At 38.2% G+C, this 28000-nt stretch overlaps 3 protein-coding genes across 3 annotated transcripts; 1 reads left to right on the top strand and 2 right to left on the bottom strand.

Annotated features, from left to right (window-relative positions):
• Position 1: 1 nt before the first annotated feature.
• Positions 2-4868, bottom strand: LOC149021077 (heat stress transcription factor A-1-like). The gene is made up of 2 exons (XM_089149341.1): positions 4270-4868; positions 2-974 (listed from the first exon to the last, which is right to left on the bottom strand). Exons 1-2 carry the CDS (start codon positions 4486-4488, stop codon positions 156-158), a joined length of 1038 nt encoding a protein of 345 aa, XP_089005467.1. The 5' UTR covers positions 4489-4868; the 3' UTR covers positions 2-155.
• A 4912-nt stretch (positions 4869-9780) lies between these two features.
• Positions 9781-20284, top strand: PYD1 (pyrimidine 1). The gene is made up of 7 exons (XM_089149340.1): positions 9781-10281; positions 11744-12007; positions 12110-12280; positions 15202-15314; positions 15425-15611; positions 17693-17802; positions 19926-20284. Exons 1-7 carry the CDS (start codon positions 10012-10014, stop codon positions 20080-20082), a joined length of 1272 nt encoding a protein of 423 aa, XP_089005466.1. The 5' UTR covers positions 9781-10011; the 3' UTR covers positions 20083-20284.
• Positions 20285-24107, bottom strand: LOC149021075 (homeobox protein knotted-1-like 10). The gene is made up of 4 exons (XM_089147426.1): positions 23883-24107; positions 23335-23442; positions 21945-22107; positions 20285-20654 (listed from the first exon to the last, which is right to left on the bottom strand). Exons 1-4 carry the CDS (start codon positions 24105-24107, stop codon positions 20638-20640), a joined length of 513 nt encoding a protein of 170 aa, XP_089003552.1. The 3' UTR covers positions 20285-20637.
• Between the last annotated feature and the right edge of the window lie 3893 nt (positions 24108-28000).

Here is a 28000-nt window from a genome sequence, read left to right as displayed (position 1 = left end):
TTGGAACAACAGTGTTGTTTTGTTACCTAATGATGGCACTAACCTCCTGGTAGTTTCAGATGCTGCAAGCCCAATCTTTTCCATTAGGATATCCAACATCTGTGACATCTCTGATCTGTTATCATCTTCAGTTGACTCCCCATCCTTCAGTGTCTCTAAAGTGGTATTACTTCTGCAGATTCCACTCCCATACCAGCATCCATGAGCTCCGGAATATTTAACTCAGTCTCTTCAGCATTCTCCAAGAAAGGGTAAGCTAGTAGAAGCTGATCCAACATTTGATAATCATCAGGTAAATCAGGGATGATCAAAGGGTAATCAATCTCTGAAGATTGCAAGTCTTTCCCAAACGAAGAAGACATGGAATCCGTATTTATGAAGAACTCATTCACTCCATTTTCCAAATCAGGAGAGGTATCTGAGTTCGTGGTTGGCATTAAAACAGGTTCCAGGATCTCAGTCCTTGGTGGCTCGTACATCACTATCTGCCCCTCGGAATCTACAGCATCAATGTCTTCAGATCCTTGTTCTAGTGTGGGGTGACGTCTCTTCTTGCTTGCACCAGCTGTATGCCAGTTTTCATTTTGTTGAAAAAGCTGAGCCAAGAATCCAGGATTCTGCATTGCCATTGCCAAGAAAGACAACATCTGTTGCTGAGCTTTGTCCATCACTTGTTGGCGTTTTGTCAAGCAACGCAGTCTAGCTTCTGCAATTTGCTGGTGCTGCCGGACATTAACCAACTCCTGCATGAGTACAGTTTTGTCCCGCTTGAGATTCTCAATTTTCTCAGGAAGGCCAAATTTTCCAACTTCAGCACGCGCTCCAACAGAAGCATTCTTTCGGTGGGACTTCGTATGTTGAACAAGGCCTTGAGAATTTTTCCTCCGGTTGATATTCCTCAGTAAATGCTTCTGACCTTTGATGAATCGCTCATTTGCAAATTCCCAACGATCTGGATCTGTTTTCCTGAAACCCTGATAAAGAGTAAAACAGAGTCACAGTTTTCCCTGTTTTTTATGGGAGATAGAATTCCAGCTGACCTAAATAATGGGGAAAATCTGTAGTCCTGTGTAACAGAAGCATTGAGTAAGTTGGGCTATCTTTAATGGCATCTCTCATGTTCAAAGGATCAATACCCAATAGATGATAAGGCATAGTTCATAAATTTTATAGTAATTATAATCAGACTTGGAAAAAACTGGCAAAAGTCAAAGAACGATGAAGTGGAGGATTACTGATTTAGACTAAGAAAACTTCAATCATATTGAATATCGACGAGTGGCTAACAATAGACACCTCAGATCCATATATGGGGAACAATCAGTAGGCACATGTAACAGAAGCACCGAATAAGCCTGGCTATCCTTAATGGCATCTCTCATGTTCAAAGAATCAATACCCACCACTAGATGATGAGGCATAGGTCATAAACTATATAGAATTATAATTTGGACCTAGAAAAATTTAGCAGAAGTCCAAGAACAATGTAGTGAAGAATTACTGATTAAGCTTACAAGACTTTGATCATACCGAACACATGGTATGTATCAATAATAGACAACCCACAGTAAAGCCAACCTAAATGATTATCCCAAACTATTTGCTCTATTTCATAGAAGCCTTTTAGAAGTGAATCCTAACCAATTTAAAGACACAATATGCTGACTAAACTGAATGATTCTCAATTGGGCAGACTTAACGTAACAAGGAGACAGAAATCAGTGTTGAATCTGACTTATCACTCGTTGCAAAAACTACATATGTCACATAGAAATAGAAATGCCACTATCAATGCCAAATCGAGAATAAGGTTTCAATACAGCAAAACTGAAAAATGAAGCACCCTTGCATAGTTTTCTCTTGACCTAGAAAGAGTTGTTTTCTGTAACAGAACTTCTCCATAAAAGCTGCTCTTTTTATCATTAACTAAAAAGTACGAATGAAAAGAAATGAAGTTTGTATGTTTTCACGCAATGGACTAGAAGAACACCCTTAAAACTGCTTCAGGAACTTTTCAGTTTTTAAAAGGATGATTACTTACAAGGGAAGAAACACCCCCAAGTGGAATACGAACATTTCAGTATTCTGGTGCTCCCTTGGAAATCAAGAAATGGAAGAACCAATGGACTGTTCTTAAAAACTTAAAACTGCCATACCGATTCACTCAACTATCTATTTTGATGATCCATTACAAAAGAACTCAAGGCCCTCACACTAATATGAATATGCAATAGCATTTTAGTAAATTTTGTGATCAATGTAAAATTTGATTGTCTTCACAATTTTAACATCTTTATATAAATTCAACTGCAATTCCTCAAATTATAATTTATATCAACTGTAAGGTCCACCACACCCCCCCCCCCCACCAGGGAGTGCCCCACATCAAAGGGATTCTTTTACATTCTTTCCCTCAATCCTCCACCAAAAAAATGTCAGAAGAATGTTGGACAATCTGTAATTGAACTTGAGAAATTTCAGATTGGGATACAGGCAAATGAGATCTTAAAACCAGGCATATTTCTACAGGTTGCATTATCAAAATGCTTAAGAATTGAACTAAAATGTTAGAAAAACAACAATTCAAGCAGAGGATACCGAGCATTAAATCATCAGGGTAATGACATTAAACCTCAAAACAAAGTGAGTATTCAAAGTTCAAAGAAAATCACCATGGTTGATACCCTAGCAGGCAACCCACAGCACATTACAGTGTGGGTAGGATAATAGATTCAAGAATAGATCTCATCTCAAAGTGCAGATTTAAAGCACAACAATGCCAAGCAACAGATCAGTTGCAGGAAAGGGGGCTACAGGGCAAGGAAGGAGATCATACAAAGTGAGGAGAAACAGAACTAAAGAGGAGTAAGGGGATGGATCCTCTGGTTCTGAGGCCAAATTGGTGAGGGCCGGATGGGAAAATGGAAACCACTTCACAAGGGAGTTTTCACACACAGAGAATAGAACTCAATAAACTCTATTCAATTCACTTCACCATCCATTATTGAGTTGCATGCAATTATTTCAAGAGGAAAAAACAGGATTCCTACTATAACTACAAGACTGATATAACTTGCTACTCTTAACTCAAATTCTAAATAACCCCTATGTAGTTAAGCAAAAACAAACAAAAGAGATAAAAAATAACCCCAGTCCTTGTTGGACCAAAAGCCACTAGACTGGTTTTGTGGTTCTGTTTGGATAGGGTCCTCGAATCCTATCATGCTGGACCAACCAGCCACACAATAATGCATCATTAGATGCCATCGACAACCATGATGTTGTAGTTTAACATTCTAACCCCTGCCATTTCTGAAGCCTGATGTTGTAGAAGCCCAAGTGACACCAAATTAGCATGTACCAAGGACAAAGACAGATTTATAAGAATAACATTGCAGAATGCAAGTATCTTTTTTAAAAAAGCCCAAAATCACTTGTAGCAAGCATAAGCAGATGGTAGCCAATACTCTTACAATAGATGCTCAATCACTTAAAACTAGGAAGGACATGACAAGGAATGATCATATTAGAGCTGGTTTGGAAGTAGCTCCAATAAATGATAAGCAACGAGAATGCTGTTTGTGGTGGCACTGCCATGTTTAACGGGGACCTATAAATGCCCCTATATGGAGAAGCAAGTAAATCCAAATTGAAGGAATTAGAAGGGCTAGGGGAAGACCTAAGATAACCTTAGGTGGTGAGAAAGGATTGCATAGCTTAGGCCTTGTATCGAGTATCCCTTCAAACAGAGTTGCTTGGAAGGCAAGAATCCATGTAGTCAATCCCATTTAGTTGGGACAAGGCTTGTTGTTCTTGTTGTAGACATTCAGCCACTTAATTATGAGCTAATACATAATGTAAAAAGATGAACACCATGAGGTGGACCATAGAGAAGTGAGAGAGTGGAAAATTCATCCAGACAAAAGCCACACTTTCAACTCCATCCTAAGGGTTTTTTAACTGATTTCTACTCAAGAATAATCAGCATTAAAAAGACACCTAAGGGAATGGGTAAAGTAATATATATTATTATTCTATGGCAAACAGAAACTCAAGATCACATTTGAACTGAGAATATTTGGTTCAACAATCAGGCCACCCAAAAAAAAAACCCAAACAACAAAATTTTGGCTAGGAGTGTGAAATAAATTTTAAGAAGTAAGAAACACTATATGCATAGCGGTGCTAGAGAAACAGAAGCATAGAGCATCCCGAATCAAAACAGAAGCAATAATTCTAATGTTTAGAGAAATCCAGGAAATGACTCACATAAGTATTAAGCTGTCTGACGAAGCTAGAGAAATTGCTGTGCTTGAAGTACTTGGGAAGCAAGTCGTTAGAAAACGCAGTCATATCCCAAATAATGAAGCTATCATTAGCAGGACCCCATGATACGACGGAGTCAGTGGTAGGATCTTCGACCATATCACAGCATTTTGCAAGGAAGGGAGCAAGATGGGAAGGACTATTTTCGAAAGATTCTTCCATCCTTAATGTTCAGGAAATCGTAGAAAACTCCAGCGATGATCGTCTCCAGATAAATCAAATAAACAGAATCTACTAAGGACTAAAGCTTTAGCAACCATAAACTTTACCCCCTTCTCAAGTTATCCACTTCAGATTCCTTTTCAGATATATAGCGAATTTAGACTTTACTTACCCAAAAACGGAGAGAATAAAATACGAATCAGATAGTGAGGACGAGAGAAGGTCGCGATGCAAACCAGAGCCGTGATAAAGCATTTACCTATCGATTCAAGCACCCATGAACCCTAAACCCTATTGGTAGCAGAGAGAAATTGAGCAATTTCCACACAGGAAGTAAGAATGGAAAAAGCCTGGAAAGGATGACAAAAGGTAGGGAGGAAGAGAGAATGGCTACCGGGTCGTACAAAAATGCGTGTGAAACAGACAGCCGGGGTTAATTTCTAACCAAAAAAAAAAAGAAAAAAAAACTGCCTCTCTCAGCTGAATCAGCCTGGCCAATCCAAGTAATAGAAACGGTATCTAATGCTACCAAATCCCATAAATATCCTATTCTTTTATGTAAATACCTTATCATGGTAAAATACTCAAATTTTTCTGAATTTTTTTTTTTTTTAATAAAAATAAGTTTCATTCAAAAAGAATGGTTACAATCATGGAGCAAAGTGTATATACCGCCAATCGCCCTATCACTGCGGGGTGACACGACATATACCAAATGCATGTGATATATTGCTGAAAAATCGGCGATATGTTGCAAAAAGTCAATTTCTCAGTGATATTGTCACACCCCACCCAGCCGGTTTCGGTCTCACCCGAAATACCCGTGGGGGTGATAACACTACAGGATCCGGTTCGAGTTCCAATCCATAACAAAAATACAACATAGCATGATTTAAGAGCAAGAGTGTACAAAAGAGTACTACAAGAGTTATTACAGTCTTCCACAAAAGCACACGACAAGATAGTCTGTGTTAGGAGAAAAAGGTACACATGAGTTATACAACGGAAGTTATGTTATTCGATGTTTTACTGCAAAAAGAAACAAAGTCTTCCAATCCCAAACAAAATCCCCAAGTATCAAAGATACTAGCCTCCGTACGCACAGTCAGCACATACGCACAATGCGTCATGTACATCGATATTCTCACACGCCGGTCCTACGTATGACTCTACCGGCGGCGTACTCTCCAAGTAATATGAATCGTCACCACCTGCAACAGAGTCTAAAGAAAAGGAAATATACACAGAGGATGAGTTCCACAGAACTCAATGAGTCGAACATATCATACATCATGCATTCATCATGTACACACACACATATCATCATGCACAGTCGATGAATAAAAGAATGAACATGAAGATATGATTATAACTTCTACCATGTAGTCTCTACAGTAGACACGCTTTAAGATAACACACCAGCCTCCTCTGAGTAGTCTCATCACTCACCCTCACGGCACTTAAGCCCGTCTGTTGGGTTCACCGCAGTAGTTGGGTCCTGTCACATCAACCATGGCTGGGGATTAGGTCAACACTCTCTCCCATCACCATTGGCCTGAGAACTGGCGCGTGTCAAGGATTTACTCTAGCCCAATGCAAAGTCACTATGTCTCGTGCTACATGTGATCCGGATACCTTTCCTCATGCCTAAGCGCCCTTTTGGTCCGGTATCGTTTTCACCTATGAATGGAATCCTCAACGGGAGGCATCTATTGGATCCCATTCCTTAACCCTGTGGTCATCTACATATGCTAGGGTGGATGCCGTCATGTCCCCTCACGCCGCCTAACCGCCGTCTTTTGGGCGATCACGAGGTCCGTTCTAACACATGTCACTATACCACTGCATGATACCGTGGGTCTGTTTGATGCACACAGAACCCCATCCACTGATATCACGGGTCACTCGGCTTCAATACCCCTGCCGAAAGGGTAGTAGCACTCACGGGATTCTTAACCACATGCATCTAGACAACCACACCGACTATGAAAAGTGCTCTGGACATCGGGAGGACAGTGTCCCATACCACCAGCCGCGATAACCCAAGCTAGGAATACCAGATAGGTACACCCCATTTCACCGTCACATACATTCATATGCATCAATCAAGTGAAGTAACCAATCACATAATCACATACAATTTACCTTTAATCATTCAATTAGAAATACAGTATGATACGCAGGATTATCGAGATTATAGAAGGTAATAGAAATTATCATGCAATACCACATTATTCACAATCCAAATACACAATGATATTACATAATATATGCGATGTTATCCTCACCTGTTAATCGAGAATTCACAAAATTAACGACTGCCCAAGACTCAGTTAACCTAGCAAATAAACAAGATAAATAAGATTTAATTCGGGATTCAATTTGAACACAGACCAAATGTGGGTTAACCGGGTATTAATTCTAGTCCAACAAGGCGGGTCAACTCAGTCCCAAATCGACCCGGTTAACTCGGCGGGTAGCTCACTGAGTCAACTCGGTCGAAAGTGCTCGGTTTCGCACGAGGTTCGACAAAGACGTGCACAATAGCCATGCGAATCTTTCTACGGAGTCAGAAAATTATTTCCTCAACCTAAGCCCTCCAATATCACATTTAAATAAAATTACCCATCAAATATATCAAGAAATCTACCCAGAATTAGGTGAGGTGAAGCAGCCTTACCTCCCTACGCGATCAAACTTCCAAATCGCAATTCAGCACGTCGAAACACTCCAAACCCTCTTCCCTAAGCTTTGTCCTCTCTTCTCTCTCCTCTCCCAAAAGTTCTTCCTTCAAAAGAGCTCACAAAAACGTTTGTGAGTGAGACTTTAGTTAAAAGGCAATCTAATAGGTAAAAGACCATTTTGCCCTTAGTGGGTAGGGACAGGTCGGATAAATTAGCGACCGCCCTATCGACCGCCCCCACAACTTACTCATGCGAGGTCCGATCGTAAAGGCCTCGGAGGGTAGGTACCTTACGAAATCCCTACTCAATGGTATAATTTACCGAGATTTTAAGTCCTCTCGCATAGCTCGGGCACACCAAAACCTCACTTTAATGCCTTCGGAAATAATTTTCTCTCTCGGTGAAGTCAAATAAGGTGGCGGGGTCTTCATCACGATCATCCAAATCCATGGGTTCGATCCTTGAACCTTCGGATTCAACTCTAATGGTCCAGAGTTGATCTCTTCCTGAATTTCGGGTATGCTAACTGCGGTATCGGGGAAAAGGGCGCCACAACGAGTCATACTCAACATAATTGTATAAAGAATTGTAGACTTTAATACTTATCTTTGCCAATTGTATATTTGTATTATCTTTACATGTTTACATTAATTTATATGAATTTTCCAAACTTCTAGTTTTGCCCACATATAGCCTTGCATGTGCCAATCAAAAACTTTAGATTAAGTGGTGTTTTAGCCAAAATAATGCTCCAGTGTGTTTATTGGCCTCAAATTAGGCTACACAACAAAATTCAAGCCCAAACGATGCTAAATACCCTCCGAAACTAGGCGTCGAATTTTCACTCGCACCCCGCAAAAGTGGGCGAAAGCGACGCATAACAATCGGTAGGTGTCGCCAGTCACCAACACGACGACACTATCTGACATTTCGAACCTTGGTTACAATGCACCAGGTTCAATTTAGCAAGTGAGCGAACGAAACTAGAAACCGACCAAATTGATCTAAACAGCACAAAGGGCCATTGGGTTGGCAAAACAATTTGTGAATACCCTTGAATGGGGCTCACGTAGGAACTACAAATAGGCCAAACTTATCTAAACCACACAATAGAGTCATTGGGTTGGCAAAACAATTTGTGAATACCCTTGAATAGGTCTTTTTGGCGGCAAAATTTTTGGTAAGTAGGCTCATTTGGCATAGTTTGAACTTATGTTTATTATTATTGATGAATAATCAATTACAGTATACGTTTTGTGAAAAAATGTAGTAATAGGTTATAAATTATTTGTAATAAAGAGTTTCGTTTGATTACTACTAGAAAATTTTTATTATATTTATATTTTTTGTGTAAAAAGAAATAAGTTTGGTACCTTTGAGTGATAATATATTATGTATCATTAGTTTGGTTTTCAGTTAGTTTTGATTTATCTTGTAAAATATATATCAGCTTTAATTTTATTATTTTTGGAAAGGCTTTAGATTTGGTTTTGGCTTAGTTTTACTACTTTGGGCAAGTTTTGCTATTCTTAAATGTTGTAAAGCGGAGATGGAAGTAATGTGTGGAGATTGGACGGAAAAAAAAATGAGGTTTTGTTCTAATTTGATAGTTTTATACTTTTATTGTCTATCTCTTACTTAAGTAATAATTTTGCACATATTCATTAATGATATCCACATAAACAAAAATTAAAAATATATGATTTTTTGGTGATAAATCATAAACAACCCTCTTCTTCACGATAATTCTTCCACTTGTCTTGAGTTTGCATTCGAGTCAACTTTCTTGAATATTTTTCACCTTAAGAATGCTTTTGAATCTCTTGTCTTTAGTCTTATTCCAGTGGGTTCCATTTGTTTGGCAAATTCCTTGTTTCTGTTTGCCCTTTCGGTGGAGTTGTCGAAAGTTTAACATATGTCCAATCATTGGCTTTTGTATCATTGCAACACATATGCCATTACTTATAATAGTTAATTTGTTGTAGGATTTTGTATTATTAAAATAAAAATAAAAAATAAATAGTAAACGACCTTTGATTTATTTATAAATTATATTAAATTGATTTATTTTAATGAAAACTAAGGCCACATTTAGATTTTTTTTTTTTACAAAAGCAATAAATGTCGAATTATAATCATGTCCCTAGAAGAAAAAGAGGAACTTTTTAACATAAATATCTAAATCTACTAAAGAAACACCATTTAGATCAGAAGCACCTATAGAGACGTGGACACTATGAGAAGAAATAGCTTGGAACTCAACAACGAGTCTGGATCTGCTTACCACCACAAAAAACAGCGGGGCCCAGGGGTGATGACGGGAGGTTTTTTTTAAAAATATTTTTCAGAAATGGGATCCACTATTTTTATGGTGAAAAAACCGTCGGTAGCACTCTGTACTCCCTGTTGGGGGTGATGATCCGAATTCCTCAACAACTTGAAAGGAAGCAATATTAAGAATACACCAAATTTAGAACCGACCGACCGGATTAAAATTAAAATCGATTAAACCAAAATGTTCACCCGGGTAGAGTTTAATTCCATTTTCGGACAAAAGTCACATGCAGAATCGTGAACCTCGCTTCTAATCTTCTTATCTCAAACCTTGTTATAAAATTATTTCCCAAAGTACTTTTCCACGTTTATACAACTCAGCTAGCTAAAGCTGTTGAATTAACAATAGCTTCAATTCAAATATTCAATTCCCATCAATAATTTCCCGATCGCAGGAAATCAGTAGAGTAGCTTGTACGAATTTGCTATTGACGGGAACGAGTTTCAATCATCATCGTCTTCTTCTTCCACAACTGTGTGATTGAGTCTGTCTAATCAGTCGTCTATGGCTTCTCTCGGATGTTCACAGGTGATCAGAGGGAACTCTGGTCTAGAGTTTCCGAAGCGTCGTCGCTCTGGATTCCGAAGCGGCATTTGTGGGGTTGGGTTCAAGGTTGTTGCTTCCGAGACGAAAACGGAGCCCGATCTAAGTGTAACTGTAAATGGTCTGAAGATGCCGAATCCCTTCGTTATTGGTTCGGGACCCCCGGGTACTAACTATACCGTTATGAAGAGGGCCTTTGATGAAGGATGGGGTGCTGTGATCGCCAAAACGGTAAATTAAGAACTCTTATTTGTTTCTGATTGAATTTAATCTGTTTATGTTGCTATATACAGTCGTGGTGGACGAGTGATCTCTGATTTCATGTGTATTTAATTGAAAACATGTAGCTGAGAAGATTGATACTGAGTGTGTTAGGGTTTGGGTTTTAAGTACACGGTTGCTTAAAGCGTTACACACCTACCTAGTATTTATGGGCAAAACCAAAATTTACGGTTAATGGACTCTCCCTTAAGGCCCAGGTTTGATTGTGACTAATCTGATTGCCTATATTATAACATAAGTCTTGTGTAACTCAAATATCTCACCAATCATGTTTCTGTTTTCTTCATCATTATGGTGTTTTCCATTGATCTTAGAAGTTAATATACTTTATAGTTTGTGCCAACTGGGAACAATTACAGATTCAATATGAGTTAAAGATCATTTCAGATGACACTACAATGTAACAGTCATGTTTAGACAATAATACTTTAAACCTTTCATCGCTGCGAGCAGCAATGAAAAGAATGGTGCAAGCCATCAGGATCATGCATGGAATTCTCCATTTGCTTTAGACATGGCGCAGTTATGGTTCTTGTGAGATCATTCTGTAGACTGGCTTAAAAGCTAGCTAGCTAGATTATGTGGTTGTGCTTCTTTGCTCAGACTTCTCAGTTCATTCAAGCATTGCTCTTTGAATGATGCATATGGCCTAATAGGTCAAATTACTAAGCTCTTAAAGAAGACTAACACATAAAGGTTTCTTATTCAGTTCGCTAAGGAGGCTTTACCCGAACAGCCTCAAGACAATCCATCACATGGCAGTTTGGATGGGGCTTAAATTTTTTTCCATAGGAATCCATAGGTTTCCTGCTCATGTGTCATATTGGAGTTCGTTGGGTGGTAAATAGAGTATTGAAATTCCATGATCCTACGGAAGTATCGAATAGTGACCGAGTACCTTAAGCATACATGGAACTATGGAAGGATAAAGAGTGAACCCGGTGCTGAAGGCTTCTGCACAAGTAGAGTTCAAGGGAGCAATTCTCATATAGTCTTATCTCAACAATTTTTGCTGAGAGGCTGTTTTGATCCCTTGACCTCAAGCTACAATTGCAGTCCACCAACCATTGCGCCAATGTTGTTTCTATATTAAGATATAGGAGAGTATTTGATTAAATTATACTCTAAAATTTGATACATGACTAATCCAGGCCACGGCTCCTCTGTTCAAGGTTGGAATTGTCACGTCTTTTGTACATGGCTCAAAATAGTGGATCATTTATGAAGCCCTTACAAAATAATGCAGTTTTCCCTTTATGCAACTATTAAAATTCGACATGTAGGATTACACTTCCATGTCTTAGCATCCTTGCATTTGTATGTCTTCCAAATGCTGTAGTCATCGACTTTTCTTGAATGGCCAAGATTTTATTCTTATATTTTTCATGAAGTTATCTGTATCTGTTGCCAGGTATCATTGGATTCAACTAAAGTAATTAATGTAACCCCACGGTATGCTCGCCTTCGAGCAAAAGCAAATGGCTCTGCTAAAGGACAAATTATTGGTTGGGAAAATATAGAGCTAATCAGCGACCGGCCATTTGAGACTATGCTTGCAGAGTTTAAGCAATTGAAAAGAGAATACCCAGATAGGATACTCATTGCTTCAATAATGGAGGAATACAACAAATCAGCTTGGGAGGAAATTATTGAGCGTGTTGAGGAAACTGGAGTTGTATGTTGTCATGGTTTCTTATCTAAACCTTTCTATTCAGTCCAGTACCTTTCTTTTGTCAAATCTTTGGTTGCATATAATGATAATGTTCTTGTGTCTCAGGATGCCATTGAAGTTAATTTTTCATGTCCTCATGGTATGCCAGAGCGAAAAATGGGAGCTGCAGTTGGACAAGATTGTGGACTATTGGAGGAGGTGTCTGGGTGGATAAATGCAAAAGCCACAATTCCTGTGTGGGCCAAGATGACTCCCAACATTACTGACATTGCACAGGTTGAATTTCTTTTTTTGGCTGCATTCTTGCAATTTGATTTGCAGGATTCATTCTTTTAAATTTTAACCCAGTTTTTGACTTTGGCCAAGGAATAACTGCATCAGACATTGCTTCTTCTATCCCAGGTTTGCCTGGGTGATCAATTTGGGGGGGGGGGGGGGGGAATGTATACTGCAACATGAAACTTAACAAATTAACAAGAAAAAAAAGAAGAAGAAATAATTAACTTGCACGGGCCTGTTGTTTTGAACTTACCGAAAAAAATAGAAATTTTGTTTTGTGTGTCATAGTTTTGATGGAAGTACATTAAATTTTTTGAGACGGACATTTTGAGCTAAATTAGGAATGTGAAAGGCTTAATTGTTCGTCTTAGAGGCACTATAACTGTCCTAGTTAAATTACCTTATTACGTGGGAGTAGGTTTTTCATTTGGTTCCCACCCCATCCTCTCCCTTTATTTGTTATACTCCTTAACTAAGTCTGGATGTCATAACAGATTAAGAAGTTACTATCTTCCCTTTAAAACACACTATCTCCATTGTTCAAATTCAGTCAGCTGTGGGTCTTAGAGGACTTCAATCGCTTCATCTACTGTATCAGTCAATGTGGCGTGTAACTTCTTGCATCTTCTTTATTGTTGTATGTGAAATAGATTGCTTTGTACTGTTCACGGAACACCCTTGACTACCAATTAAATAGAAGTTTGGGGACAATTTCCCTACACCAAAATCTATTTGCAGCTTCTGCTAATATTACTCTTCTGTCCTGTTGTCTAAATGGGAATTGGACTTGAAAGGTGTCCAATATTCTTCATTTGAGGAAACATTTTTAGTCTTTGAAGTTCTTTATTTGCAGAATCCATGGCTTTATTTTTATCATTATTAGACTAGTTCAACTGGGCTTAGTTTTGGAGTTTCTGTGTCAAATGGATGTGCATGTCATTTTGTACACATCTCTGTAACCATGACATGAGAAGCTTTCCTGGTGTTTGCAGATTTCCAAAGTCCATTAATTTTTTACCCTTAAGGCTATGTGCAGTGAAGGTTTCTTCTGATCAAATGCCATAGAAAGTCTTGAGGGATTTACATGTCATGAGACTCAAGTCTGTTTCATGTCTCAGTCATAACTTTCTATCTGTTATAAGGTCTCACAACTGGAAGAGATGAAATAATATAATTTATTATTTTGGTGTTGGAACTTTCAGGTCCCTTTCTGGAATGATTTTGCCAGCTGTTCCTACTTTCTCCATCCTTCACCTCATAATATGCCAGCTATCATTTTGAAGATAAAATTATAAATCAGAAAACAGATGATCTTACATGCGATATTCATGAAGGAAGTTGGCAAATAGAATAATTCTTATCGAAATGCGGAGAATGCTTAATTGCTATTTTGGAATAGAGGAAGCTTCATGAATGTGGTTGATATAGCTATATACTCTCTTAAAATACAATTGCCAACTCAATTCAATAGAGACAAGGATTCCTAGGATTATTTATGTGCCTATGGATACCACAGCGAATATTTAACTGGAGCCTCAGGACATCTGTTAGAGATTAATAGAAATTATTTAGCAGTCTTTTTAGAAAAATCTTCAAATCAGAGCTTATTTGAACTGAGCCACGGTTCCGATGTTTCTGTAATAGAACCAGAATTTGTCAACCAGTACTTGAGCAATAGAATAAGAAAGGATAAAACAAGAGTAGAGAAGGGGAAATTGAAACCATGTTCTATATTTATACGAAATAGAGTTACAATAATTCCAAAGACCTCTCAAGACAAATATTTATACATGAGCCTGAGAATCAGTGTTTAAAATTTCATGATTTTTTTTTTGGTTTTGTTTGAGATCAAAATGAAACCAAGTGCAATACCTGGGGCTTTCCAAGTTTTGGGTCAAATTTTGCAGTTTCAGTGAAACCATGTTTCAGGTTTTGATATTGTTTAGGTTGAGCACTTCTTATAAAATGCATGGTGTCAGCCAGGATTTTGTAGTGGTAATACACTCGAAAAAAATCAGGTGAGGCAAGATGGAGCCCTAGTGGGGCTTCTCTTCATTCCCCAATGTAGGATGATGTAGAACACCATAAAAAACCTTTCTTCACAACGAGACTTTGCATAAAGTCTGATTTGATATTGTTGAAACTTGAAAGGCTTGGGCTGTGCTAGTGGCAGTGCGCCTTAGAAAGCACGCAGTGCATAGTTGGATTCAGCAAACACTTGATCATGCTTTCATTTTCAGTATCATTTCTGTTGGTTTGACTACTTATAGGCAAACTTCCTACTCATCCAAAAAAGGGGGAAGCTTCCTATAAAACCTAAGTTTTTGTGATTTTTTGGTCAAATCAGTCATATCTTTGTAATGAACTATGTATAACGTTTGATAATTATGAAACCTTTTCTGATTTTATGTTTAACACTTATGCTGCATGTTTTTGTTCAATTTGAATAACATGTGTTCTAACTTCTAATACGAATTTTGGGTGGTCAATAGAAGTAGGCAACAGCATACAACTTACACTACCAACCTAGGATCTGGAAAACTTCCATTTTAGGTGTGTGTTTTACAATCTAAGGCTTCTACTCTGTTTAGATGGCCTAAAATAAGAATTCCTGGAAGTTTTGAGACCTAATATGGCCAGTTGGGCCTCAAATCAGCAATCAAAAGTTACGGCAGCAAGTTGTCAAATATTTCTTTCCTGAAGCTTCAGGTTTTAATGGTCAATATTTTCCATTGATTTTGTGTTTTACAATCCTGCAATCTTCTTTATTGATTTAATTTTATTTAATTAAATACTTACCCGACTGCCAAAATTTTTCTTTCTTGTCTGTTAACAGTTAAATGCCTGTGCAAAATAGTCAATTACTTGATCATTTTTCCTGATCGCATTGTCATATCAATTTATTGTGTTGAATGTAGCCAGCCAGAGTGGCACTGAAAACAGGATCTGAGGGTGTTGCTGCTATTAACACAATCATGAGTGTTATGGGAATCAACCTTGATTCTTTACGTCCTGAGCCATGTGTTGAGGGGTAGGCAATTTTATATTTGTTTTTATGATAAATTTTGCCTTTTGTCTCCTGCCATACGTTATTTCGTGTATTTTCTAAATAGTTCACGTATTCTAAAATGTTGAGTTCAGATACTCCACTCCAGGAGGTTATTCAGCCAAGGCTGTGCATCCCATTGCACTAGGTAAAGTTATGCAAATTGCAAAAATGATGAAGGAAGAATTTGATGGTAAGGATTACTCCCTCTCTGCCATTGGGGGAGTTGAGACTGGTGGTGATGCTGCTGAGTTTATTCTTCTAGGAGCAAATACAGTTCAGGTTAGGCTATAATCTGCAACTACACCTTTTTATTTGAATTCTTTAGTAGTATTATCTTATCCAAGATTTCCATTGCCTTTGTCGCAATGTTTCTGAAGTTTGAGCCTCCAGGATATTGGCTTGTTTATGAATTAGCGTGACTAGAGATAGTTATTGTGTCTGCATATGGTTAAAGCAGATCTCTCTGCAGTAACTGATCCAGTTTCGGCTGTCTAGGATTCATCCTACACCAGCACCATTAGGTTTGAGTAAGGTGTAAGGAGGTCCCCATACCTGCACCAATATAACTAAGTGACTGATTTGAGTTTCTGTTTGATCCTAGTTTAAGTTTGAAAGACATGTCAGACAGTGGCTGTAAATATAGGTGTAATTGCTCAAATGATTAAGAGATTATATTTTTGGGTAAGTGTTTTATTTGAGATACTCTCTCCCCTCCCTCCATCAAATACTTCAAGTTCCCTGAGCTGGCAAGTTTGATCTCCATTGAAGTCTTTTCCTGTGGGTGCGATTTCCTACGAATTCTGGGGTATCAATCCTGTAATTCCCAAATTCTAACAGCCCCTTTTGAATATCACTTTTTTCAAACCCTAGCCACTAAAAACCCTCACAGCGTTATTTCACCATTTTACATTCTTCCCTTTGGGTTTCGTAATGTTAGTTCATTCACCCACAAAAAAGGGAGGGGGGGGGGAGTCTCAGGCCCCCCACAGATCAATGGTATATGCTGCTAGGATAACATGCTAATAAGAGTGTGGAACCCTGTTTTGGTGAACTAGGCTTTTGCTACTTGAGCCATGAATAATTTCTTCCAGCTTTTAACAAATTTTTGGGCCTTGAAAGGCATTGACAAAGACAGACATTCAGTGATGTGAACCAAGTTTGATGTTTTTTAACTGGACATGATTCAAAAGACAGGAAGAAACCAAAGAAGAAAGCAAATGCAACAGAGAGCTAAATCATATGGTAATATCAACTAGTGGCTCAACAAACAGCTGCCTAGCATAGTTGGTAAGCTGTGGTGTGCTTCATGCACTCAAGGATTTGCTAAGGCCCCTCAGCTATCTGCATTGGTTTGTTTTGACACCTCACTTCTCTAGGTATCCCCTAGGGACATTCTCTGACAAATGTGGATCATTTCCATTTGTTCCATTATCCTTTTCAGTATGTTCTTTGTTTTGTATTTTTATGTTTTATACGGTAGAGATGGGGTTGGTAACCATTCTTCTGTTCATGAATTTAATAGCTTCACAATTAAGTGGTAAGCTCGAGTCCCTCCCCTAGATCTAGTTGCTAAAATTACCTGATTCAAAAAGCATGATGGATGAAGCAAAAGGTAGGATTGTGTTTCCCAGCAGCTTTGAGGTGTAGAATGGTAATCAAGAAGCGAAATACTTCCTTTATAAATCTCAAGTTATATCTAAAATTTCTTGAACAATCCCCAGAAATATGCTAAGATACTGTAGTTAATTCTCTATAAAATATCAAATTTTCCAAAGTGAGCTCTCTATTATTTTAATTAGTCCCTTGAGGTGCTACAAATAGAATTTGGATGCAACCAAATTCTACACTTTTTTGCTCCAGTCATGCCAACGGAATCTTATGGTACTTTTGTGGTGGGAATGACATCTTTTATGGTCTTGGTTCATCTATCTTTCATATACTGCCTAGTAATAATCCTACAAAGACAAGTATTTGCATTTATTGGTAACCCTAATTTTCTTATGTATGCATAGTAATTGAACCATCACGAGTTGAAATCAACATTTTGTTTTGGTCCATGAAAGAGATTTCTGTAGTGACAGAAAGACGTTACTATTGGATTACAACATGAGAATATTAAAAATCAGGCCATAAATTTACCTCAAGTATTGACTAGCTATTGGTCATGTAGAGTGGAGTTACAGGTTCACCCTGACAACATTCTGAGCAGTTATAGCCTAATAGGATAAACCAGGCATTGTCTAATTTTTTCAGATTTCAGATCGTCGGTTTGTTATTCGTTTTCCAGGAAATTTTAAAATTTACCTATGCTTTATGCATCTAACTTTTTGTTGTCTGGTGTAATTCTATTTACATGATAGGTCTGCACTGGTGTGATGATGCATGGCTATGGTCTTGTGAAGCAACTCTGTGCGGAGCTGAAGGATTTCATGCGAAAGCACAATTTCTCTTCAGTAGAAGATTTCAGAGGGTATGACTAAGTCTTATCAATCATCTTATCTGTTTTTGATGCTAACTTTATACTGGAAAGATGGAAAAGTCGAAAATGCTTGCCATTTTTATTTATTTATTGAGGGGGATGGGGGCTAAGGTACACGGTAGATTCAGCATGTACGGTGCTCTAATAGTGAATGCTATCATTTCCTTGTGCCCAAGAAGGCATAGGTTACTAGTTACTACCTCCTTCCTGATATCCCACCCTAAATAGTTTTTTCATTTAATGCATATTTCAATGGATTGTTGGAGTGGATCTATAGGCCATCGATGCCAGGCTTGAAGTCATACCAGGATATGAGGTCCTTTTAACAGTCTAAACGAACTGATAGCTTGGATCATCCATGCTGGAGAACTGCATGTTTCTCTGTGGAACAGAAGTAAGGATATAAGTGGATTTGTGAGGGACTGAACTTCTTTCTACAGTTCAGAGAGCTTTGGCGAGTGGGCTGCCAAATCATACTTGTCTCAGCTTTTCACCAATGGGCTGTGATATAGGTCAGCTAGAGTTTGTAACCTAGCTGGTGCACTCTTTAGGGGAAGAATTATCTAAGAGTATTTGTTTAAGCACACGGGATGGATCAGTGTAACTACTGAAACATTAGCATCATATTGTTGAGACTGTTAACAGGAGTTATTGGGGGTGGGGAGGGTACAAAGGAACCCATTAGATGCAGCAGATACATTACTCTGATAAGTGTAGCTGTCCAGGAGATCTTCCAACCCTTCTCTGTGAATGACATATTCCTGTTAATCCACTTGTAACAGTTTCCATCTTTCAAATTATAAGACAAACTGTTGGAGTGGATGAATGGACTATAGACACCAGGTTTGAAATCTCAGTTTACGCCAGGATGGGATGTGAACAGTCTAAGAATCAGATAGCTCAGGTCATAGTTTTCGAGACATCGCCTATGCAGGCGCTTTGGTGTCTAGGTGCCTTAACTAGCTCTGCATGCAGGATTCCTCCAATATTTCGGTTGCCAAGAGGCCATAGCAAGGTTGCTTATAGTTTACCATATGTTTGAGTTATGGTTGACAGAGGTAGCGTTCGAAGTGAACTTGAACTCCAGATACTGAATCTCTTGCCACACTTTAGAAAGCCTTGGGAAGCAAGCTGGCTGATAAGCCCCTCATAACTTGGGTGTACAAACGCAAGAGTAGGCAGTGGAACACAGCATCACTTACAGCAGCTGCAGGGGATCAACTTCAAACTAAGGAGGGGACAGATGGCGACTTCCTATAGGACAACAACCACTACTCTGCTGTTAGCAGAGGTGCAGAAGGGACAGTCCAAGTGGCAAAAGAAGATTGGGTAGAGGAGTAAGAGTTGGTTACGAATGTTGGGGTATGTAAAAGAGAATCGGGGGACAGAGGAGAGGGGGGGGGAGAAAGATAGGAGCAAGCAGAGCTTGCTGGGAGAGGGAAACCTCTCGGGCATGGCATTGGGGCTGTAATGTTACCATTTGCAGAGTTTAGTTTGTTTATTTCTTATTCCAAGAACTGAATATTATCGAATAGAATCAGGTATGTATCTATTCATGTTGATTATCAGAGTTTATGCAATGAAATGAATGTTTTCTTATTTCTGTTCTTATTTGTCTGTAATGGTGGATGTTAGTAGTTATTGTTCTTAGAATCTTAGTTGTGATTTTGGGAAACTAAGGACAACTCCCAGAGGGTCCTATCACTGGCAAATCAGACTTTTTCCAGCTGTTCACTGGGGAAATATTTGTGTGCAAGAGTTAGCTAGCTAGCTAGCTCACTCTTGATGTATAGATGAAAAAAAGTGTTGTAGGCCCAGTTGGTACATGTCCCTTCACTTTGGTTTTCATTGTTGGGGTCACCTTGCATACAAGTCCCCTCCAACTCTTGGAACGGAAAAGTGTAAATTACCCGAAATACTCCTATATACTTGTAGTGCCTTCATATATAGGAACCTTAGAGAACATGTGTGCTAAAACCCAACAGAGTGTTCAAACTGTTGGACCAGAATTGCACCATTTTATCGTTGACCAGGTCAGAACAGTCCCCATACGGGTATTATATTTTTGAGTTACTGGTTGTGGTTTTCTGATGTAGCAATTTTATATTGTACAGGGTTTCTCTTCCATACTTCACGACGCATACAGATTTGGTACAAAGACAAAAAGAAGCTATCCAGCAGCGGAAAGCAATCAAGAAAGGACTGCAATCTGATAAAGACTGGACTGGAGATGGCTTCGTGAATGAGACTGAGAGTATGGTGTCCAACTGAAATGTTCAACTGTAATAAACCTTCTCTTACACATGTTTGAACTGTACATCTTTCTAGCTCTTTAATGCAAGTTGGTATCTCCAAATACCGACTCTTTGGTCATATTTGAAACATTGGCGAAGGGAAATGCGGTAAATGGAATTCTCTAATAAATAGTGTTTGAAGCTTGATTGTGTATGGAGAATTATTCAGTTTGTCCAAGATGCAAATAGTTACCATTTGAATTAACCAGAGAAGGAAATGCCTCTAGCAAATATAGAGGCATATATCTCCACATTCCACAGTCAAATAACAAGGCTGCTTGCTTATAACAGTAACTAAGTTTCTCTCTTAAGTGCACCAACATTAACATGGTATATATTGGTTGCCCCTTCATCAGTGTATGATCAGATACAAGCCCAATAGAAAGAAGAAACCAAGCATACTTGACTGATACATGAAATGAAAGATACACCAACTGCTCATTTGTTCATGTAAATCAACCTTGCTGGATGTTGGTTTATGGAGTCTGTTGCCTCCGCATTCTGATCATATTGCTCGTCTCAGTTCCAGGTATCATTCTTCTCTTTTACCTGCATAATATGATAAAGGTTAGTTGCTATTTTTGGTTGTCTCTAGGCTCTAGATCATGGATGTAGTCTGCATATTAGTTCATAGATATGAAAATCGGTTATGTTTCAACTCTTCAGGAACAACCCTAATTTCTGAAACCACAGTTTATGCTGGTATGAAAGTGAGTCTCAGCTTCTCTGCCTCTACCCATGATGAAGAAGGAATCTCTTGGTCACCTGATCTGGCCGTTTGATTGGAATGTAGAAGGCTATCTCAGACCATCAACAGAGTCCAGTCAGAGACTCAAGCATCACATCACTATCATCTCTTTGCTGAGGGCGAGGGAAATTAGTTCTAGTCCCATCCATCAGAGTTGGTCTCCGTTTTCTGACCGAGTTTGACCGATTCTTTGAAATAATTGCTGAAATTGGATATCACAGTCCATATGGCAAAAAATCAAAATTGACTGACCATATAGACTCATTAATTTATTAGCTTAGTCTTGTCTAAAATGAATTTATAATTTCCGATGCTTTCTACGCTCAAAGAGAATAGCTAGATTATTGGGTCCCAACAAGATTGAGATCCTGGTTTGCAGGTTGATAGTGGCTGATCGGTACCAGCATTTGTAGGGTCCCACTTTTTTTTTGGGTAAACTGTAGGGTCCCACCTAAGACATCTTATTTAGCAAAAAGTTAAACATAGGTCAGGTAATATATGCCGCAATTTGCACTTTTGCTGTTTTTCGGTTGTGCTTCAGTCTTGCGCAATAATTGTGTAGCACCGAGCAGTCTACAGTCGAGATTCGATCTTGACTGTTTGTTTCGTAAAAATAAATTTCGACACTTTTGCAAAACAATTTAAATCTCAACCTTAAGCTATAGGTATTGCACATGAATTATGCATTACTCAAGCAAATCCCCTATTTTCACTTGTGCAGATTTCTTTTTCTGGGTAAGCCCGAAGTTAAGCAAAAGGTTAGATAACAGAGAGCACACTTGCCACTGCACAAACGAGAAAACGGTTTATTGTGAAATTCAATTGGACCGGCTTATTTGATGGGGTAGATAGCACGAACCGGTTCTTAGTTCAACCTAATGCGAGCTAAAAAAACGCGAATAAACTGAATAACTGAAGTGTTAAAACCAAAGAAAGATCGAGGACCAACCATATCGATCAGGTAATAAACTGTACAACAGGAGCTAATTATGGATTGATTAAATTTTAACTGCACTGATGACGGGTTGGGTTCATGGAACTTAAAACTGGACCGGAACGGACCGGTGACTGTATGAGAATGTCACACTTACCAGGAGAGGCAGGCGGTGGGGCGGGTGGTGGGTCGGTTTGGGTCCCCACGATGCCCGTGAGCTCCATGAGTTGAAAATACATGCCGTCAATGAAAGCTGTAGTTTCTTGCACGGGCTCCTCGATGGCTTCCTTCAGCTTGCTCAGTGCCATACAGTACATTTCCTACGTGGACACCATTCAAATGTTAGACCGATCACATGCAACAATTACGATTGTCACCCTACGTAATTTCTTATAATTTGTATTTAGGATTGTGACATGTGACAGTCAATAATTCAACCATTACAAATAAAGCCAAACTAAAAATTGAATATAAGAATTCAAAAATTTATCACAATTTTGTCTTTTTTCTTATATTGAAGCTTAATTTTAGAGATTCATTAGGTTCAATTCTTAGTTGGGTTTTACTAGTGACCGTTGGATTATTAACTGCCACCTGAGCTGAAACATACCAGAGGTACTTTCTTTAAGGTATTTAGACACCTCGATTTGTGCAATACGGGTTTGTTCTCACAATAGGGAGAAAGCGACAGAAAGAGGAGGAGTGAACTCGAAAATGGCTTTATATAGAGCTCCAAAGGAGCTTGTAGGTGAAAAGGTAAGGTCACCTCTCTTTGTTGAGGGTACCTTTCAACTCAACTCCCTTCGAAAAGATACCTATCTAGCTGACCTCCCTACTAGAAAGTGCCTCTCTAATGGCATCTCCACGTAATCACCCAGCAGCGGACTTTCCAGAATGAACCTTCCGAATATATATAATCATGGCAGGGTCAAAGCAGGATTCAGACAAATTAATAATACATAGGCCCTTACTATATATAAACTATATAATCAGATCCTCTCAATCCAATGTGAGACTAAATAAAATCATGGATAAAAGACACAATTAAAACAAATATTTATATAAAATATGTTTTAAACATCTTTACAACAGAGGAGAATATGAAAATACATATATAATACCAATCAATTCGTTTTTGCTCGGTTTCTATTGACTGTTTTTGTTTTCAATGAGAACCATGCACGTAGCAATGCCTCTCTAGTATACTTTCATAAAACGTACATTAACATACCCCAAGATACTTTTCCTTGCCTCTGTGCTGGTTGCAGTGTAAAAATAAATAGCAATTTAACGACCTCTCTCTAGTTCACTCCACTCACAACTTCGTTTTTAGGGAGTTGTACTTAACCCAATAAAAAAAATTAAAAAAAAAATCTTTTAAGACCAAACCCATCAGCTTGTCTCTCCTCTCCAAGAACCCTTATTTTGACCTATTAATGGCAGTTCTCTCTGTATTTTCTTCTTATTTTAGGGTAGCTTTGTGAAAAGCTCGATCTATATATCTCTGTTGGTTTTGCAGAGTTTAGAAGAGATGAAAAAACACATACCATGAAATGATCAAGGTCTGAATAAGTGGGTATGCTGCTAGTGTTGATCTCACTGCTTGCTTTGTTTGGTGGGTTTCTTGGAACTCCTTCAATATCTCCCCTGCTAGCCTGAAATGAGAAAAGAAGCATGCGACAAAGAAACACTAAAATAACATAGTTTGTGAATGTCGAGAAATGTCTCTATTGAGTTTTGATAACTTAGAAACTGAAGACCAGAGGTCTGATGACTGAGATACTGATGATTTAACTAGTTTGAGATGAAAAGAGAGAAGGGACTAGAAGATAGATAGAAGGAAGACAAAGCTCCATATTAACGTTCCAAGTTTATCATATGTCACCATTCGACCCATTTAGTGGTTTTAACCATTATTAATGGAGTCATCACCATCTCCATTACTCTCAATTGTTGCTGGGTAATGAAAATACAACCCACCTCACTAAATGCCTTACTTCTGGGTTGTTCAGAAGAATAAACTCTTAATCACAAAAAACCTCAAACACCATAGCTACAAACTGCGGAAGGGTATTTAGTGAGACAAAAAACCAACCTTTAAGCACTCCAAATGGGTCTCGATCAAGAGCTCATATAAAGGATGACAAGTGATTCTCCTCTTGAGAACCTCATAATCTTCTCTTCCAACACCACCACCCCCATCACCACCACCACCACCACCACCACTACCACTTCCATCTCCTGCTACTGCTGCTGCTGCTGCTGCTGCTGCTGAGGCTTCAGAGAACCCTTCAACTTTATCTTTGCTGGTCTCTTCCATTCTTAAAATGAGATGGGTGGAGAAGCTAATGCTTGACCATATTTAGGACTGAATGGGCTTTTATTAATAAATTTACTGTTACTTCCAACAGGTGATGTGATGTCTGCAGTTAGTGCGAACTGTACGAGCATGCCTTAAGAGTGTACGGTAGAAAAATAAAAAAAGAGAGCTTTCCACGTATTGAAGTAATAAGTAAAGACTGGTGGCATAAACGATGTACATCGAACCGGGAATTTCATTTTTTCTAAAGAGAAAGGTGCAGGTACTGTCACTGATTAAAAAAAAAAGAGCTGCAATAAAAAATCCTCACTTACCTTCATTAACACCTATCATATCAGGCTCTGTTCTCTCTAGTCTCTTCCCTTCTTTTAGCAACACGAAAGGATCTCTTCATGAGCATTTCCAAAAAAAAGTAGATTTCAGCGTACGTTGCTTCCCATCATGTCGTTTCCCCTCAACCAACCAACAAACAAGCAAGCCATTGTTCAAGTTGATTATGGAAACTCTGTTTGATTTTGTTTTCCATTGCAAAGAAGAAAAAATATATAAAAATTATTATTGTTCATTGGTTAAAGGATAATTTCATAGGAGTGTAAATGGACAACACGAAATTCGCTTTCGAATTCGTATTCGCATCCGTTTAGGGTATTCGAATCCATCTGATTATTAATAGGATGTGGATATGATATATACCCCTTTCTTACCGATTATTATCGTCCGATAAAATTATTCGATTAAGTTACTAATTTATATTTATTATTCTTATTTTTATAAATTTTACTCATGATATGTGACTATTTTTCTATATTTTTCTAAATTTTTTACTAAATTATTAAATTTCAAACCTAGCCTTCACAAATAAAAAGATAAATATGTAAACAGGTAGTCAAAAACTTGTATTCAATCTATATTCATACCTATTTAGAAGAATCTACTTAAGAAAATAACTATTCGATTATCATCCGAATCCGACAGAATCCTTCAAAAAACCGATAAAATATTATCCGAATCCGTCCAAATATAATATGATGCGGATATGGATATACCTCTATCCGATTCAAATCCGATCCGTTTACATCCCTATATTTTCCTCTCCCATCTCGTCTAGTATTCTTTTTTTCTATTCTTTCCCAACTCCTCTAATATTCTTTCAAATCTGTTATAACTTATAAGTGTCTTTGGATGAAGGTGGTGTTGAAGGAAACAACCATCCACCATTATTTTGTTTTACTTCTACTGAAGTTGAAAATGGGTCTGGATGACTATTTCTAGAGCCCTTTTCATGCCTCCTGGTCCAACCCCTTCCTTCAGATATGGTGAGTGAAAACACAGGCATTCATTGGATGTGATGTGTCTGAATCTTAGTAAACTTACTTAACATATAAGTCATCACTAGCTTGTAAACGACATGACATGGGGATGATCAGGCCGGTTACATTTTGTTAAGCTCTTTACATTGAAAAACAGTTCAAATAATAGTTCTTTCATATATATATATATATATATATATATATATATATATTATGGTTACAAGTTTGATCTCGATGGTCTGAACTTGTATTGAGTTTGAACAGGATTTAGTTCAGAATTTTGACTTTAAAGGTGGATCAGGTATCCGTACAAAGTTAGGATGGGTAGGTATCCGGCTCAGATCACCAGCTAGGGTATTCAGATCAGGATTACAGTTTTAAAACTAGGAGAAAAGAACTAAAGAAATTGTATAAACTATGAACTTTTTTCATGTGTAGACAGTCGAAAAACTGTTATTCCATCAATCAAGGAACAGACCATGCAATAGGTATGTTTACCTTTTTTGGGTAGGAATATAGGTATGTTAGCCTGGTTAATTATAAAAGTCAAAACTTTCTATGATAGGAAAATGAATATGTTCAAGAAAGAGGAGCTGAAATTACCTATTTAAGCAACTTTCTCCTTTTACATTTTTATCGAAATGATCAATTGAAATATGCTAGGGTTAACAGCAAGACAAACTAGAACAAATCATGGGTCCAAAACTCCAAGCAACCTTTAATCTGTCTCAGTTCATTTCTCAGCTTGGTGGGCCAATCCAACAATGGGTTCATCTGGAAGTAGGGACTCTACTTCATTAGGGTAGTTGAAAGGAGGAGAGGCACACTGAAAGGTTGGACCTGTGGGTGGTTCACCATTCAAGCATGTTACTGTTTCAGATGGATTGAGTGATCTACAGAGATCTCATGTCCCCACCCTGTGTCTCATATCTCCATTGTCTACTTTTGCTTTTCTGGGCTATTCAGGCTTCTGTGACATATCATTTGAATAAAGATGGTGGATGTAGGGCTTCTTCATCCACATAGGTTACCTGGGTAGTCATTTTCAGGATGCACAGAAAGTACCTCTCTCTTTCTTTCTTTTAAGATCTTGGAGAGCTAATTAGGTTGAACCAAATGTATAATCTGATCTTTTTGCAGTGCTTTAATGTTCTCAAAGATCTGAGCAGACACCAGTAAAAGATGAATCAAATAAGAAAAGAAAAAGAATCAAGAAGATAAAGACAACCAGCTAGCTATAGGTGTATCAGATTGACCCATATCTCTTTCTTTTGTAGTAGTAGTTCATGTTTGACCCAAAACATGTTTTTAATAGCTTCAGAAGCCTATAGAAAAGACGTCCATGCCTCTGAAGTTCTCAGAGTGATGTATTATCAGTTTAGTCACCTCAAACAGGCCAATGATCTCTTGTTTTTCTAGTTTTATATTCATTTCACAGTTGAGAACTTTCAGTTTCACAATTTGCAAGATCATGAGGCTATGTTCTTATGTAATTCACAACCTAATATAGATTTGCTGGCGAGATCCGTGGAAAGTTATATAGATGGGGAGAATGTGAATTTAAATAAGATGGAGTTCTTTCAGATCCATAAAAGACATGATGAAGATCCTCTAAGCATAGGCAATTCAAGGCCTAGTGCCTTTCAGTAGCTCTTCTGAGTTTCTTTCCTTGGGCCTTGGGCCCTGTTATGTACCCAGAAAAAAAACTAACCGGCCCATGAGCTGGAGGAGACTGGTAAACATCAGAAGAGTTCCAATCGCAACTTTTCAGGCCTCTTCCTCATTGAGCTCCAGCTGGGCCAACTGTAGGACCCAAGCCCACTCACTTATTTAACCGGCCCATGGAATCGTGAGCAGAAAGTTGTAGAGGGAGCAGGTTGCAAAACCTCAAACCCAAAATCTCATTGGTATTGTCTTTACATACAAGGCAGCCACCACCACACTAGAAGCAGAAGCATATCTTCGAACACAATTCATATCATAAAACATCACCCCAAAAAAATGTTTTATTAATTTTTTGAACAAATTGCGTCGACACTCTAAAATGGAGGTCTTAAACCGCGACATCCCATTTCATGTGTGAAAAACGCATATACCCCAAAATTTGATTTTCATTGGACACTTAAACAGTGGTTTAATGATTTTCAGTGAAAAATTTGACTAATGCGTGTAATGAAAATTCAATTTTGAGGTGCTTGACTGCCTGTATTTTTCAAACATTAAGTGGTTTGTAGGCCTCTATTTTGGGTGTCAGTTGTTTTTTTTTTTTGGGTGTGTGTGTGTGATATATATGGGGAATGAAAATATTATATATACTATAGTTGAATTGATAATCATCTCATTAAGAAGTATTGGTCATTACTAATCGAGCAACTCTGCTTGGAAGGCTAGTCATTCCTGTCATCGTTTGGCCCTGAAAAGGAAAATCTCTATCTGATGCGGACCTTGCTTGGGTCCTGTGCAATAAATGCGCAAGACCATCAAGCCATTCACTTTGGATGGTAGGATTAGAATTTCAGTCGAAATTTTGATCCCGACCGTCAAGATTCAACAATCAAGATCAAAATTTTGACCAAAATTTCG

This window comes from Hakea prostrata, chromosome 3 (assembly GCF_041222555.1).
Source record: "Hakea prostrata isolate BN-2017 chromosome 3, UWA_Hpros_2, whole genome shotgun sequence".
Taxonomy (NCBI): Eukaryota; Viridiplantae; Streptophyta; class Magnoliopsida; order Proteales; family Proteaceae; genus Hakea; species Hakea prostrata.
This window is presented reverse-complemented; position numbering and strand designations above follow the sequence as displayed.

Coding starts and splice junctions, on each gene's coding strand:
- LOC149021077 (XM_089149341.1), bottom strand. CDS start 4,488: ATGGAAGAATCTTTCGAAAATAGTCCTTCCCATCTTGCTCCCTTCCTT. Junction 975..4,269: donor TCAGACAGCTTAATACTTAT/GTGAGTCATTTC, acceptor ACTCTTTATCAG/GGTTTCAGGAAAACAGATCC.
- LOC149021075 (XM_089147426.1), bottom strand. CDS start 24,107: ATGGAAGAGACCAGCAAAGATAAAGTTGAAGGGTTCTCTGAAGCCTCA. Junction 23,443..23,882: donor CCCATTTGGAGTGCTTAAAG/GTTGGTTTTTTG, acceptor TTCTCATTTCAG/GCTAGCAGGGGAGATATTGA. Junction 22,108..23,334: donor CAGACCTTGATCATTTCATG/GTATGTGTTTTT, acceptor GTGTCCACGTAG/GAAATGTACTGTATGGCACT.
- PYD1 (XM_089149340.1), top strand. CDS start 10,012: ATGGCTTCTCTCGGATGTTCACAGGTGATCAGAGGGAACTCTGGTCTA. Junction 12,008..12,109: donor GTGTTGAGGAAACTGGAGTT/GTATGTTGTCAT, acceptor CTTGTGTCTCAG/GATGCCATTGAAGTTAATTT. Junction 15,612..17,692: donor TAGGAGCAAATACAGTTCAG/GTTAGGCTATAA, acceptor TTTACATGATAG/GTCTGCACTGGTGTGATGAT.